At 46.2% G+C, this 15350-nt stretch overlaps 1 protein-coding gene across 9 annotated transcripts in view; it reads right to left on the bottom strand.

The window, feature by feature from the left end:
- AAK1 (AP2 associated kinase 1) overlaps window positions 1-15350 on the bottom strand; it is a 164811-nt gene extending 149461 nt beyond the window's left edge. For all 9 annotated transcript variants that reach the window (XM_010845305.1, XM_010845309.1, XM_010845308.1 and 6 more), the window contains exons 1-2: window positions 15305-15350; window positions 14617-15005 (exon numbers count right to left, since the gene is read on the bottom strand). In XM_010845305.1, the coding sequence (XP_010843607.1) occupies window positions 14617-14782 (166 nt within the window). In that variant the 5' untranslated portion in view covers window positions 14783-15005; window positions 15305-15350. The remainder of the gene's footprint in view (window positions 1-14616; window positions 15006-15304) is intronic.

Below are 15350 nucleotides of genomic sequence, written 5' to 3'. Positions count from 1 at the left end.
GATGATGGACAGAGCTGGGAAGCCTTTAGTCCAGAATCCAGGGCATGGTGGTCACCAGACAGGTTCAGATCAAGGGTACTTTCCGCCTATATTATGCTGCCTCTGTGGTATATAATTCTTTTAATTTTTATTTGTTTATTTTTGGCTGCACAGGGTCTTCGTTGCTTTGCATGGGCTCTAATTGCAGCGCGCCGGCTTCTCATTGTGATGGCTTCTCTTGTTGCGGACCACAGGCTCTAGGCGAGCGAGCTTCAGCAGTTGCAGCACGAGGGCTCAGCAATTTTGGCTTGCAGGCTCTAGAGCGCTGGTTCAGCAGTTGTGGCACAAGGGCTCAGCTGCTCCTAGGCACGTGGGATCTTTTGGGACCAGGGATCAAACCTGTGTCCCCTGCACCAGCAGGCAGATTCTTACTCACTGCACCACCAGGGAAGCCCAGTGGCATATAATTTAGAAGACAGGAAATACATAATGCATTTCAGAAAAAGCCCAATTCAAAATCGTGCATTTTTCAGAACTGATAAAACATTCAGGGGTCAGGACAACACGTATTCTTATTTTGAGTCATCTCAAATGGGCTCTCCATATGACCAGGCCATTCTTCTACTTATTCTCAGTCCTTCTCTCCATAAACCTAGGAAACTCCTCCATATCCTTCTTTCCTCTCTTGAACCCCCAACTCAACTCCCATCCCACATCATCCAAGAGAAAACAGAAGCCATGGGGCAAGAACTCCCTCAACTTGCCAAACCTCACCAATTCCTTCTCCTGCACCCCCATTCTTACTTCTCTTCCTTCCAGGTCAGTGAATAAAGTGCTCTTTCTCCTCTTCAAGGTCATCTGTTCCATAAAAGTCCATGACTCCATCCATGACCTGCCATCACCTCCTCAGCCCTATTTCAATAGTAACCGTCCCGTACTACATTTCCAACTTCCTCCCTAGTGGCCACTTCTTTTCCACTTAATGTACTCAAGACTCTTCCACCACTTAATAATAATAAATTCCTCCTGACTCAGCATCCCCCTCACTTCCCATTCATTCATTTCACTCCCACCTAGATTCCACTCCATCACTCCACTTAGAATGTTCTTAACAAAGCTCATGAATGATCCCCGTATTTTCAAATCCAAGAGATGCTCTTCCATCCTCGTCCTGGGTGACCTTTCTGCTTTCTTACACCCTGATGTATCCACACCCTTCTTACTTTTAAATCTACTTAGTATTCATTTCCCTCACTCACTCTCTCCCAGTTCTCCATCCATATCCTCAGCCATTCCTTCTGCCTCCTCCATGTGCTCACTCATTCATTCAGCTGGTTTTCATCTGAGCTTTTAGATGTACCAGGCCCTAGCCAGGCACTGGGGACAGAGCAGCAAACAAGTCAGTCAAGGGCTCTGCTTTCATGGAGGTGAAATTCTAGTGGGGAGGAGAAAAACAACGAGCAAGAAAAATCAGCTGACATGTGCTACCTGGCAAATTAAAACATGATGGGTTCCTTATAATGGATGGTCAAGAAAGGCCTGAGATGAGATTTAAATGAGTGCCTATCTGTTCCAAAAGTTACACACAGGGATTAGTTTTAGGCACCACCTCTCCAGACTCAATTTACAACTGAACTGCTTGTGCCATATTTATGAAACTTTCAAAGGCCATATCCTCTTTGACAGATATAAAAATCGCATGTCCTCTCCCCACCTCAACCCCTTGCATCTACAATTTGACTCTTTAGAGGGTAAAACCACCACTCCCCACTCTCACTGAGGTTCCCTTCTTTCCTGGCTGGACTGGGCATTTCCAAATTATACATTCCCTTCCTATCTGCCCCTTGCCCCTATGCTCACTACCCTGCACACACGTTGAGAGTCACTGTCTAATTTATTACAGGCCAACAACTACACAGGGCTTCCCTTGTGGCTCAGCTGATAAAGAATTCACCTGCAATGCGGGAGACCTGGGTTCAATCCCTGGGTTGGGAAGATTCCCCTGGAGAACGGAATGGCTACCCACTTCAGTATTCTGGCCTGGAGAATTTCATGGACTGTATGTTCATGGAGTCACAAAGAGTCGGACACAACTGAGCGACTTTCACTTCATTTCACTTCTACAACTACACAAGCTAGAAAATTAATGCATGCCTTGCTTAAAGATAAATTCCAGTAATATCTGAGTTTTTGATACTTGACCTAACCTTAGTTTTAGAGTTCCTTTATAAAGTTAAGATATTTATACCTCACAGCTCTACTTTTGAGACTGACAGTATTAGGTACCCATAATAGAATCCAATCAACAAAGAGAGATTTACATGATTTTCTGGAAGATGTCCTATTTTGCTTTGTATTTTGTTGTTTTTCAACTTCACTGAAAAACTAGAAGATTTCTTATGATTGTAATGAGGTTCCAAATACAGAACTATTTTTTTTATTAAAAGAGGGATAAAGGAGGTCTATACCTCTCAAATCTAGTTCTAGTGCCTGCCCAGTGAATTATTCTCCAATACCCACCCTTGCACTGTTCAAATTTAAGAGTTCTTAATTGCATACAAAATAAATCTAAGGTTTATATCCTGCCTCCTAAGAACTATCTATCTTACACTAGAAAGTAGATATAACTGAAGAAACAGCAAAATAAAAGTGTGAGATTACAGGCCCAAAGAGTCAACAGAGCCAGCAAGACTGACAGGCACTGGAGGACAGAAGGAAGGAATGTCCATCTGACAGCTGCAGTGAGTACTGAGGTGAGGCAGGACAAAGGATCCGTGGATTAAGGTAGGTGGGTGGGCTGGGAAGGGGATCTCAGATGCAGGGGACACCATCAGTAGAGCATTGGAAACAGCTAAATCCATGGTTCATGGGAGATGAGTGGGAGCACAGGCCTGAATGAAACAGGAGACCTGTGTTAGAGCACAAAGATGTGAAGGTGGACGTGCGCCTGGAGGGCAGGCATTCCTCTGGCAGAGAGACCCAGGATACTAACAACAACCTGACAGGCTGGGGGAGTTAGCTGAACACACATGGCTTTTAAGTGGGGAAAAAAATAAAATAAAATCTGAATTTCTCCTCTCATTCATCCTGGGGTTTTGTAGATACTGTGAAAAATTTAGATATATAGATATAGAAGATACAGATATCTACCTATAAATATTATCTATTCATTTATCACCAAGACTCTAGCTCCACCAGGTTTTACACAGCAAACCAAATACTGCTTGATAAAAACAAAATTCATGCACCTAAATACTAAGAGTTACTGTTTGCAGACTGACTACATGCTAGACACTATGTTAGGTGCTCTACAGAATTTCATCCATTCTTACAACCACCCAGGGTGTTATCTGCATTTTGTAAATGACAAGCCAGGATCTTAATAAATTCCCCACCATCACAGGGATGGGGCCAGGATTCAAGCCAAGGACTGCCCACCTCCAGTACCCATGCTTTTAAACTAACTCTGAAAAGTCCTCTAAGAAGAACACCATGGTGCTCCCCTTGATCTAGGCAGTCAAGGAGCAAAGACAGAACTGAACATCAGGTTTTCCTCAATCTTTACTGAGCTACACCTTCTGGTAAAAACAGGGTTTTCCATAGCCGAAAGGTCAGAAAGAATTATTTCTTCCAACACTGTCCACTCCCCCACCACCAAGATTCCAGGGATTCTAAAAAACAGTAGAGGACAAAGGTCTGTGAAACAGGGCTAGGAGGCTACCCCCAGGGGAAATTAAACAAGTCTAACAAACCTGTAAGATAATCAGCACTTCCTGAACCAAGAAGATTCACTGACCAGGGTAAATGAGTCAAGGATACTAGCAGGAGACTTGCCACCTCTGTAAAGCTGGGAGGCCCCTCTTCTTTCTTCCTGTCCCTGAAGGGTAATAAAGTCTCCATTTTGTTCTCAAATTCATGCTCAGTTCCAGAAGGACAATAATCTTTCTCTCACTCTAAAGGTCCTAGTACAATAGCTATAAGCGTCCTTAAAAACAGGCGCCAAACAATTACATGGCATTATACTGCTTTCTCCAGGACTCAAGCCCCAGATGAAAGGCATCATTATTTAAGATCATTATAATTACAAATGATAATCCAACATCAATGCTATGCTTGGCCTTTTATTACAATAATATAGGGATGCCATGAACTCTTTCATCTAATAATCTCTTGGCTCTTCAGAAATCATAAATGACACAGCTTCAACTGGCATGGCCTTCCATTGGCTGCCAAAGTTAACTCAGAGCCCAAGGAGAAAAATGGCCAGATCAAGCTGATTCACTCACAGCGCATCTCAAATGAAACTCCAAGTTTTTACTCTTTTAACTTTGTTCCAACTTGGGGACTCGCCCTCTGTCAAGGCTCAAGTCTCAGGCAGAAGGATTCCTCTTTCCTAACAATTGTTCATAACTCAACAGAAGAACTGAGACTGCTTAAAGTACATAATAGACTAATGCCATAAAGCTAATAAGGAGGTATTAGGGGAAACACACTGACTGAAACCGCCCACCTTAACCAGGCACCATAGTAACCATCTGCATGAATTATTTTACGACAGGAGGTCCTGGTAGGGAACACTGAACTAGTAAACCACAACCAACAGGAAGAGCTCAGGAAAGGTCAAAAGGAGAGGCCATGTGTCCTACCACCTCCCAGAATCCTTTTCACTGGCATCCATCTTGGCTGGGCAATGGGTGCGCCACCAGGAAGGACCCTGAGTCAAAGAGATTGGCCAAAGACAACCCGGAAACTAACCCCATCGGCATCAGACCCGAGACTAAGAGCCACATGACACAGCAGTTCTCCTGGTTCCCTTGCCCTCTTGCTCTCCACCCAGGCATCCCTTTCCAATAGAGGCTCTTGCTTTGTCAGCATGTGTGTCTCATTGGACAATTCATTTCCAAGTGTTAGACAAGAGCCCCCTTTCAGGTCCTGGAAGGGGTCCCCCTTCCTGCAACAGAGGGAGAAAGTAGGCACAAAATCTTGAAGGCAGTATAGCCTCAAAGTGCTAATATCCATTATTCCTGAGTGATTCAAAATCACATAGAATAAAAAAGTTTTGCTTTGGGTGTACACACGGAACATATGATTTATCTATGTAAAAAACTTTGTTCCTCAAAAGAGACTAAAAATGTTGCAACACTTACTTCAACTTTACTAAGAATATAATGTACAAAGGTGCAGAACTAGATGTGTTCCCTAGAACAAGGTTCCTCAAAGACGGAGTCCCAGAGAAAAGACTCAAGAACAATGACACTCCAGAAAACCTCGTCTAACCACTTCAGTCCTCACTGCTCCCTTTCCCTCAGCCACCCAGAATTTAGAGACTACACCACACACTCCAGCATTTCAGTAGCTATTGTCTTGTGGGGTGCACTCGTTTCCCGTGTGTTGGTCACGTCAACTGGGAGGGCAGGATCTGAGGCTTCAATTACTTCTCTGCCACAGCATTTCTAACAGAGCTGGGAGAAAATACACTTAGTAAACCTTGCTCCTCCTGGCTGGCAGGGCTAGCTGTGTCTCATGCACTCTGTGTTACACCCACAGCCTCTCACTTCATGATCACAGCAACCCAACAGAGAGAGAAGGACATTGACTACAAACCAGGAAGCAGAGGCTCACGATGGTTCAACAACTACCTCAAAGCCAGATGGATAAGTAGTGTAAGTGGAGGAACTTGAACCCAAGATCATTAGCTGCAAGTATTAGACTCTTCACGAAAATTCTTCCTCGTACAAAGGATTATCGATATCTTCTCTCGTAACATTCTGACCTTTATTATCCCTTCCCAACTGAACCTTGTTTTGAGTAATTCAATTCAGAAAGTGCTTCAACCCCATTTTGGGGTTGCTCAGATATGGGAATTTGGGGAGAATTTTTTTGAGCTCATAATTCACAAATAGTCAGTAGACAGCATTGTTAGAATCTCCTCAGCCAGGACCCACACAGACCTGCCATTCTACCTCTGCTGGTGTGTTTGTTGGTTTATTCTGGAAGTAGTTGTTTTACACAGAAAATTACATAGAGACTTTTAACCATAGTAAGTTAAGAAAGATTGCTGGCTTGCTGATTCTGAGAAAATGAATTTAAAAATTAAGTGACATGCCTGAGTCACACAGCAAACTAGACCCTTCTAAGCCGTGCTGACTCCTCTCTTTCCCGACACTGACCAGCATATCATGCTGCAGACCTTGACACTGCTGACTTCTGGGGTTGGATAATTCTCTGTTGAGGGTAGGGGATCAAGTGCATGGTGGGATGTTTAGCAGTACCCCTGGCCCATACTCACTAGATGCCAGGATTACCCCGTCCTGTGACAATCAAAGGGGGCTTCCCCCATGGCTCAGCATAAAGAATCCACCTGCAATGCAGGAGCCACAGGAGATACGGGTTTGATCCCCAGGTCGGGAAGATTCCCTGGAGGAGGGCATGGCAACGCACTCCAGTATTCTTGCCTAGAGAATCCCCATGGACCGAGGAGCCTGGCGGGCTACAGTTCATAGGGCTGCAAAGAGTCAGACATGACTGAAGTGACTGAACACGCACCCACACATGTGACAATCAAAAATGTCTCCAGACATTGCTAATTGTTGCAGGGACAGGGTGGGGAGGGGGGGGTGTGTGTAATCACCCTTGCTCCACTGCTCTAGACCAGTGGTCTTCAGAGGTACAACAATCCACTGGGTTTAGAAAGAAAACATGAGAATATTTATAGTAACTGTCATCTTAAAAAACAAGATTAAAAAAAAAAAGACAAGACCTCATCTTTACTAATAGTTAATACAAAATCCATCTCTAGCACTCCCATTGAGTCCAAATGGCAGTCACACACCTCAGAGAAATACGACAGGATCCTGGGGGAAGAAGGAAGCTCCGCAGCAGAGGCTGAGATGCACCGTCCATATGCTTAGTTAAGTGCCTTTACTGATTACATTTGTTTTAAATGGATTAGCCCTCATAAAACAAACAAGGGGATTAAAAAGATTCCTGAGAGAAACCTTCGATAAAAGATAACACAAGCATACATGAGCAACAAGACAATGTTCCGGGCATCCTCTTCATTAGTCACACGACAATGCAGAAACCACCACAGTCTAATAAAACATGACAAGATTCACCCATACCTGACTGAGGTGACTTCAAGTATGGATCTGCATCCACTATCCTAAGTGATGCACCTCATTTTAAGTATATACTGTGCCTTCAGAGTCCAGCCAACAATAGCAGGACGTGCCATAAATAAACAGACAGACATAAATGAAGGGACAGACTGTTTGTAAACCGACAGTGCTATTCTATTAAAAAAGTTTATGAGACTGTTTTTCTAAACCAACACTGCCCACTACAACTTTGAGATGATGACATTTTCTGCATCTGTGCTGTTCAAAACTGTAGGCAGTAGCCACATGCAGCTACTAAGCAAGTGAAAAGTGGTCTGATGAACTAAATTTGTATTTTATTTCAGATCATTTAAATTTTAATAGCCACATGCGGCTATCGGCTACTTCATTGGCCCACACAGTCCGGAACCACTAGTCCTGGACCGCACAGTCGTGGACCACCGTTGCCTCAAAACACCCAGCTCGCAGTGAGCAGTGCATTTTTCCTGCTTTTGTATCTTTGGCCGTGTTACTCTTTCTGCCTAGAATGTTCTGTTGACCCTGTCCATCTAGCAATAAGTTCTTATTTTTGAAGACACATTTCAAGTATCACCCTTCGTTAGCTTTCCCTGACTTCTTTTCACCCAAAAATCAATGGACCCCCATGTCTGTCCCCCTGGCCTTGTTCACCCTTTATCTTAGCATTGAGAGCTATTTGTTCGTGTGTCTGAAGTTCTGTGAGTGTGAGTTCCTCAAGGCAGAACCGTGTCTTATTTAATCACTGCATGATATCCAGCACAGAGTGGGTGCTCAGGGACAATTACTGAACCAACAAACCCAGGTCTCCCAATCACCCCACAGGGCTCCCACCACCACACTGAACACACCGGAAGATGGCTCCAGAAAAGGAGGCTCAAGGCCACGCTTTGCTACTTCAAGTGCTGGATGCTACTTCAACAGACAATTCCATTCCTATGATTATCACTGTTTGGCTCCTGCAGATGCAGATGTCACAGAGATTTCTTAAGCATCCATCCTTTGAAGAGGACAAGATGAAGGTGCACAGTCAGTCCCCTTTCTGAAGTGTCAACTTTCAAAGACGGCAAGTTAAAATGACTGCTCTGATGCAGGAGTGTGTTTTCATGTGTACTTTATTAGTATTTACTGAGCTTTTCTTGTGTACTCTACCCGCAGTTTTAGCTCCTGAGGTATAAGTATAGCCTCCTCCCAGACCCTCCTACTCAGAACCCATGGGAAACTGATTCTCTCTCTTCACAACCTCTCATTAAGTGAGCCTGACTTTGTTAGAAAGACCAAAGGAAAGGCTTTGAGCATGCAATGGCTTATTCTGGATTTCATTTCTGAATTCTAGATTTGGCTATATTTAGCAAAGCTATAACCGTCATCATGCCTGAAGCCAGGAAGAAGACACCATTCACAAACCACCCCCTGAAAATCTGCAGTTGCCACTAAAAGACTAGACTTCCCAGCAGGCAAAGACATCTGAAGTGGGAGGGGTCAAATTGGTGATTGCGTCAAGAGAAGACCTCACAGGCTTCTAGCCAACCTCCCAGCCTGCCACTGAAGCTCTCTGTGACCTGATTTCCTTTTCTTTTCTCTCCAACACACCTGCTCTGGTCAAACATGCTCCTTTTCTCCCCTGTCCATTCCTTCCTGTAACACTGGTCATCTCACTCCCCTACCTGCTTCAGCTTCAAGCTTCTTGCATCTATTTGAAGCTTCAGGACCTCTCTTCCCCAGACACCAGCCACCTCCTCGCCCCACTACTGGCAAAGGGCTGAGGCATAGAAGGAAGCACTGCCTACTGGACAGCTAGGCAACAGTTACTCGGACGGCCCAGGGCCACTGGGGAAAGCGAGCAGCCAGCGCAGCCAGGGAGAAATGGAAAAGAATTTCCTTCTATCACATTGTATCCTTCTTTCCTTGATTCTGGAAGGGAAACTTGTACCAACCAAAATGACACCACCAGACTAGTTGGTATTCCCAGAACTCACCACACTGTCTCCCCACCCCACACTTTCGCACACGCTATTCTTTCTGCTTGGAAAGGCTTGTAACCCTCATTGGGAACCTCTGGGTAATTTACATTCCTGTTTAAATGACACTTCATCTGGAAACCCTCCACCCCAGGGCCTTTCTCCTTTATCATCTCATAACATCTTTTTACCACCTACTCTATATCCAGGACCATGCTAAGTACTGGACACTTATCTTAGGATTATTCATTGGTTTATAGCAAACCCGTCAATCCTAAAGGAAATCAACCCTGAATAATCACTGGAAGAACTGGAGCTGAAGCTCCAATACTTTGACCATCTGATGCAAAGAGCTGACTCACTGGAAAAGACCCTGACGCTGGGAAAGACTGATGGCAGAAGAAGGGGACAATAGAGGATGATATGGTTGGATGGCATTACCAACTCAATGGACATGAATTTAAGCAAACTCAGGAAAGTAGAGGACAGGGACGCCTCGCCTGCTGCAGTCCATGGGGTCACCAAGAGTAAGACATGACTTACTGACTGAACAACAACAATGAGCTCCTTAAGAGCCAGGCCCAAGTTCCATTCATCCTCTAGCTTTGGAATCTAATACAGTGCCTGATACAGAGAAGGCACTGACATTCCCTAAATGAATACATGCCTGCATCATTCTGATACTGCTAATACATATTTCTGACATACACATATATAGATACACACACATTTGTTGGTTTAGCTGGTTTCAAATGTATTTTTTAAATGTCACTACTTTGCATTGTAAGTAGGAGAAACTGTCAATGTTTACTGCCACAGAGACTTAACTGGGTAGTTCTCATTAACCCTAGACCTGAATTCTTTTAGTGGAGGTCAAAATACTGTCCTGAGGGCCCCCTGGTCCACCTTATATAAACCTACACAGTTCTGGAATGTTGTTTTGGACACAGCAGGTAGTCAACGTTTACCTGTGTCTGGAGCTTAGATGTAAAGCCTCATTTAGCCAAGGAGGTGTGATAAAAGCATAGCTTCTCAGACCTCCTTTGAGCATTGCTCCACTTTTCCCATTGAGCTTGTTCTGGAAGCTTAAACCAGATCTTCCCTTGACATCCCATGCCCGTTACCTCAGACATGTTTTAGTATCTCATCATGGTATCTTTCCTGAGGAAGCTAGAGAAACAATATCCAACCCTGAGCCAGCCAAGACAAAGCCAGATCCTCTGAACTGGTGATGGAGAGCCTTCACTTCCCCAGACAACCCCCCTAGGACTAGTTAGTGAGACAGGGTGAGCAGGGCTGAAGCCACTGATCTTCCACTCCAGCAGCTTGTCCTTGGGGTTCCTGCGATTCCCCCCGATAAAGGACAGACCAAACCGACATGAGAGAAAGAGGGATGGTCAGTGGGATTAGGTGGTAACAGGGTCTGTGCTTGAAGTCCACCGCATCACCCCTCCCTGAACTACCCGGCCACTGCCCTGGGCACCTGATGTACGACTCTCGTCGGCCTGAGACACCCCTGGCTAGGATGGGTGGCTAGGTCAGCACCTGGAGCCTCAAAGGAGCATGGCTACCCCAAACATCTCTTGATCCCTTAAGGAGCCATGAGGCCTCTGCAAAGAACATTTGGCTCTGCCCACACACACTGGGGGGGCGGTGGGGGGGAGTAGCTGCAGTCAAGCTAGCCTTCACATTGCCCCTACTCCTCCTTAACTATCTGCCTATATGGTGGAAAAATAATAGCTCCCAAATATTGAACATCTGAAAAATGTTGAGTAATTTACATATGTCGCTTCATTTAATCTTCAAGACTGCTCCCTAGGGCAGTGGCTCTGAAACTTCAGCTTGCAGCAGAATCTCTTCAGGAACTTGTTAAAACCCCACAGCCACACAGCCTCTGCGGTGAGGCCCGAATTTGCATTTCTAACAAGCTCCTGACCCAGGTGCCACACTTTGACTACCACTGGCAGAGAGATCGAAGACAGGCTGGAAATGTCTTACCCAAGGTTTCACAGCTGGTCGAGAACACATCCAGAATTTGAACCTGGATCTGCCTGATTCCTTGGAGAAGGTGATGGCACCCCACTCCAGTACTCTTGCCTGGAAAATCCCATGGATGGAGGAGCCTGGTAGGCTGCAGTCCATGGGGTTGCAAAGAGTCGGACACGACTGAGCGACTTCACTTTCAGTTTTCACTTTCATGCATTGGAGAAGGAAATGGCAACCCACTCCAGTGTTCTCGACTGGAGAATCCCAGGACAGGGGAGCCTGTTGGGCTGCCGTCTATGGGGTCGCACAGAGTCGGACGTGACTGAAGTGACTTAGCAGCTGCAGCAGCAGCTGCCTGATTCCTTGGGGGCTTCCCTGATAGCTCAGTTGGTAAAGAATCTACCTGCAATGCAGGAGACCGTGGTTCGATTCCTCGGTCGGGAAGATCCACTGGAGAAGGGACAGGCTACCCACTCTAGTATTGCCGGGCTTCCCTTGCGGTTCAGCTGATAAAGAATCCGCCTGCAGTGCAGGAGACCTAGTTTCAATCCCTGGGTTGGGAAGATCTCCTGGAGAAGGGCAAGGCTACCCACTCCAGTATTCTGGCCTGGAGAATTCCACGGACTGTATAGTCCATGGGCTCCCAAAGAGCTGGACACAACTAAGCGACTTTCACTTTCACTGCCTGATTCCACAGACAGCGCTGGTAAACACCTCACTGTAGGAGTGAAAGTCTGCCTTTGTCTTGTTTTCCTAAATTCACTGACAGCTCCTTAAAGGCAGGCATTACACTTTAAACCTCCCTGTATCCTCCTTCTCAGACCCTAGTAGTACCTTTGTACTTGGTGGGTACTTCACAGGCACTTTGTATACTGGCTCCTCCATAGCTATATACATGTGTGTGTGTGTCACTCAGTCGTGTCCAACTCTTTGTGAATCCATGAACTGTAGCCTGCCAAGCTCCTCTGTCCATGGAACTCTCCAGGCAAGAATACTGAGGTTGGTTTCCATTTTCTCCTCCAGGGTATCTTCCTGACCCAGGGATCAAATTTGTGTCTCTTTATGCCTCCTGCAATGGCAGGAGGGTTCTTTACCACCAGCCCCACCTGGGAAGCCCAAATAGTAGTGCTTTTGCATTGGCTGGGAATCAAACCAGGGCCTCCTACATGGCAGGCAAGAATTCTACCACCGACCCACCAATGCTTAGCACCAATTCTCCAGGCAAGAATAATGGAGGGGGTGGCATGCCCTCCTCCAGGCAATCTTCCTGACCCAGGGATCAAACTCATGTCTCTTTCATCTCCTGCAATGACAGGCAGGGTCTTTACCACTAGTGCCACCTGGGAAGCCCAACAGATTTCTAAGAGCCACAAATTCAAATTCAATCAGAGTCAAAGAACATAAAGAGGGCAACACTGCCAACCAAGTTTTCCATGGCCCTCCCTCTTGCTACTCTGAGTGTCTGTGCTGACACTGAACCTGGATAATTCCAACTCATCCTTCAGTCAGTCACTTCCTGCAGCAAGCAATTCTTGGCACTCTAAAACTGCACCCTAAGTTAATTTCCATGATGGCTCATATCGCTTGATTTTAACTGGCTGTTTTCCATCTCTCAAAGTAGTATGTAAATCCTAGCATCTAGTTTTAAATTATATTCCCCAGAACCTAGCACACTGCCTGGTACATCGCAGACACTCTATCACTGTTTGTTGAATGAATGAATGAACACGGAGCTGCAAGCTCTCAGTTCCATTTAAAAATAAAAGGGCATGATGTACAGTTCTCAGGGATGAATTCTGGGGAAGAAAAGGGCAGCAGAGATGGAAAATTTGCCTTTTCTCTTCCCCATCAACTCAGACTCTGAGAAGTGGCACCACTTAGGGTTACCTCCTCTCTAACGAGACAACATCCTAGCTGAACAAAATGTTTCTGGGCTATAAGGTCAGCAGAGGCTGTTGAGAGGGAAGGAAGGAGCTTGGTGCCCCCTCATTCCTCCCAATTTCTCTCTCACAGACACACTTCTTCTCCATTTCTCCATCCCACTGCGGGCCAGGGCTCTGGCACAGGGATGAGACAGATCAGATTCAAGGGTGCGGAGCTGGCAGCGGGCACAGAAGCATCTCCCATCCTGCACCAAAGCCCACAAGGAAGGATCCAAAGGGATAGTGACTCAGACCCCGGATCAAGTCCAGCTAGAGCAGCACTGAGAATGGAAAAGCGCGTCAATTTCATAAGGACATCCACTGCCAGATGTTTTTTTTAAGACACTGTTTTTAAAGTAAAGACTTCAGCCATAAGCCCAGAAAACTGGGCCCAGCTGAATTCCATGCTGATACAAGCTGAGAGCCTGACACAGCTTCTTCCTCCTCCAAGCCCACCAGCAGCAACACTCACCGTGACAGGCAGTTCCCAGGCCCAGGTCAGGACCCTTGCTCCAACCTTAGCTTGCAAAAAGGCTCCTTCCCCAGCAACTGAACTGTTCCCCCACCATGCTGCAGTAATACAGGCCTCCCCTTCCCCCATCCCTTGTCAGCCGATAAAACAACCTACAGCAGGTTGGCCCCATCCAATTAGTTTGAATAGCTTCATGCCAAGGAAATTGCTGCTTTTATTAAAAATAAAAGCACACTCGGCAGGCAATGGGCTGTGAAAAGTATGAGTCTGGCATAATTATGAAGGTCAAGGTTAAGGTTACCAAAAGAGACATGCAATAATTTCCAGAAAGCCTGGGGGATAAAGATATATACCTACATGTCTGTAGATATAGAGGAACACACATGTAGGGAATTTACATAGTAGATCTATATAACATCCTCTCCAACAGAGAAAAAGCAAAAATCAGATGCCACTCACAAGTAATTCTTTTGGCAAAACACTCACACACCCCAAAATCAAAAGACAAGAATAGGAAGAAGGGCCCACTGGACCGATTTCAAAATAACCACATTCATTCCATGTAATTTCTGTTATCCGAACTGTATCCTGGGGACCTGATTACAGTTAGGTCAGGAAACAAACCTAGTCAAACCCACCAAGTGCCTTGGCTCTTGGAAAAACACATTCTGATTCCCCGAAAACCCTCTCTTCCTTCTAAGCCCTGCTCAAGGGAGAGGGAAAGTTGGGTGGGAGGAGAAACCCTCTTAAAGGTTCTCCAACCCCACCCTGCAGCCCTCACATCAGTATTTCAAGTTTTAGGAGCATCACAAGCCCCACACCCTACATCTGATGTGAAGCTTTGCACTTTCACACATACGTTTTTCTCGTCTGATCCTCACAATTCCATGAGGCAGGCAAGAACTGTCCCGTCAATTTTTTTTTTTTTTAAATAAAAGGCCACCGAGGTAAACAATTTCTGGCAAACTCCCCCCACCCCATAAAGCCCTGTCACTCTGAAATCCCCGTTTCAAATTTCTCAAGGACAAGGATTCACAGGGAGGGAGAAGGATGGGTGAACTGGGCAAAAGCCATTCATACATTCAACAACTGGAAACCAGAGTCTTGCTGCATCAGCACAAGATTTTAATTTACGGCGCACCGAAAGAGTCCCACCATACCTTCCGCCAGCACCTCGTCCACAGTGACCTGCTGTCGCCCAATGCCAAAGACCCTTCCGATGTAGCCGCTGCCCAGGCCCGAGGTGCTGCCCCCTCCTCCGCTGGAGCCGGAGCCCAGGCCAGAGCCACCCTGCTCTCGCCTGGAGTCGAAAAACTTCTTCATCATGCGAAAAGGAAGCAGGAAAGCAAAATACCGACGGTTTCTGGATTTTTTTTTTTTTTTTAAACAAGAGATCCAAGGAGATTTCTTCTCGGATTTCAGCTCGGAGAGGAGCCACCCGAATCCGGCCGTGGGGGTGGGGGCTGAGGGAGGATGCCTATAGGAATATGCGTGTCAATCGCGCGGCGGTCCCCTCCTCCTCAAGAGAGCGATTCGTGTAAGTTTAAACCTGCGATGACAGAGGGAGAGAAAGAGGATGAATCAGTAACACACTTAAAAATTCAACTGCTGAGTCCTAGGGGGAGCAGAAGCCACCATCCTGGGGAAACGCTTCATGAATTTTCCTAGAGAGAAAAACCCTGGGGCTGAAAACGCATCCCCGGCCCCAGAACCCAGGACTCCCGTGCCCTGGGCTCTGAAAAAGGAGGAATTCGGGCCGCCCCGGGCAGCGCTGACCCAGCGGGCAATGCCTCCCCTCCTCCCCGGTCTCCCTGCCGCCCCGCGAGGCAGCATCCCGGCGGCACCCACTTGAGATGGCTCGGCGGCCGGCGCCCAGCTACCAGCCCCGCAACAT

This window comes from Bison bison, unplaced genomic scaffold (genome assembly GCF_000754665.1).
Source record: "Bison bison bison isolate TAMUID 2011002044 unplaced genomic scaffold, Bison_UMD1.0 scf7180017864215, whole genome shotgun sequence".
Lineage (NCBI taxonomy): Eukaryota > Metazoa > Chordata > Mammalia > Artiodactyla > Bovidae > Bison > Bison bison.
This window is presented reverse-complemented; position numbering and strand designations above follow the sequence as displayed.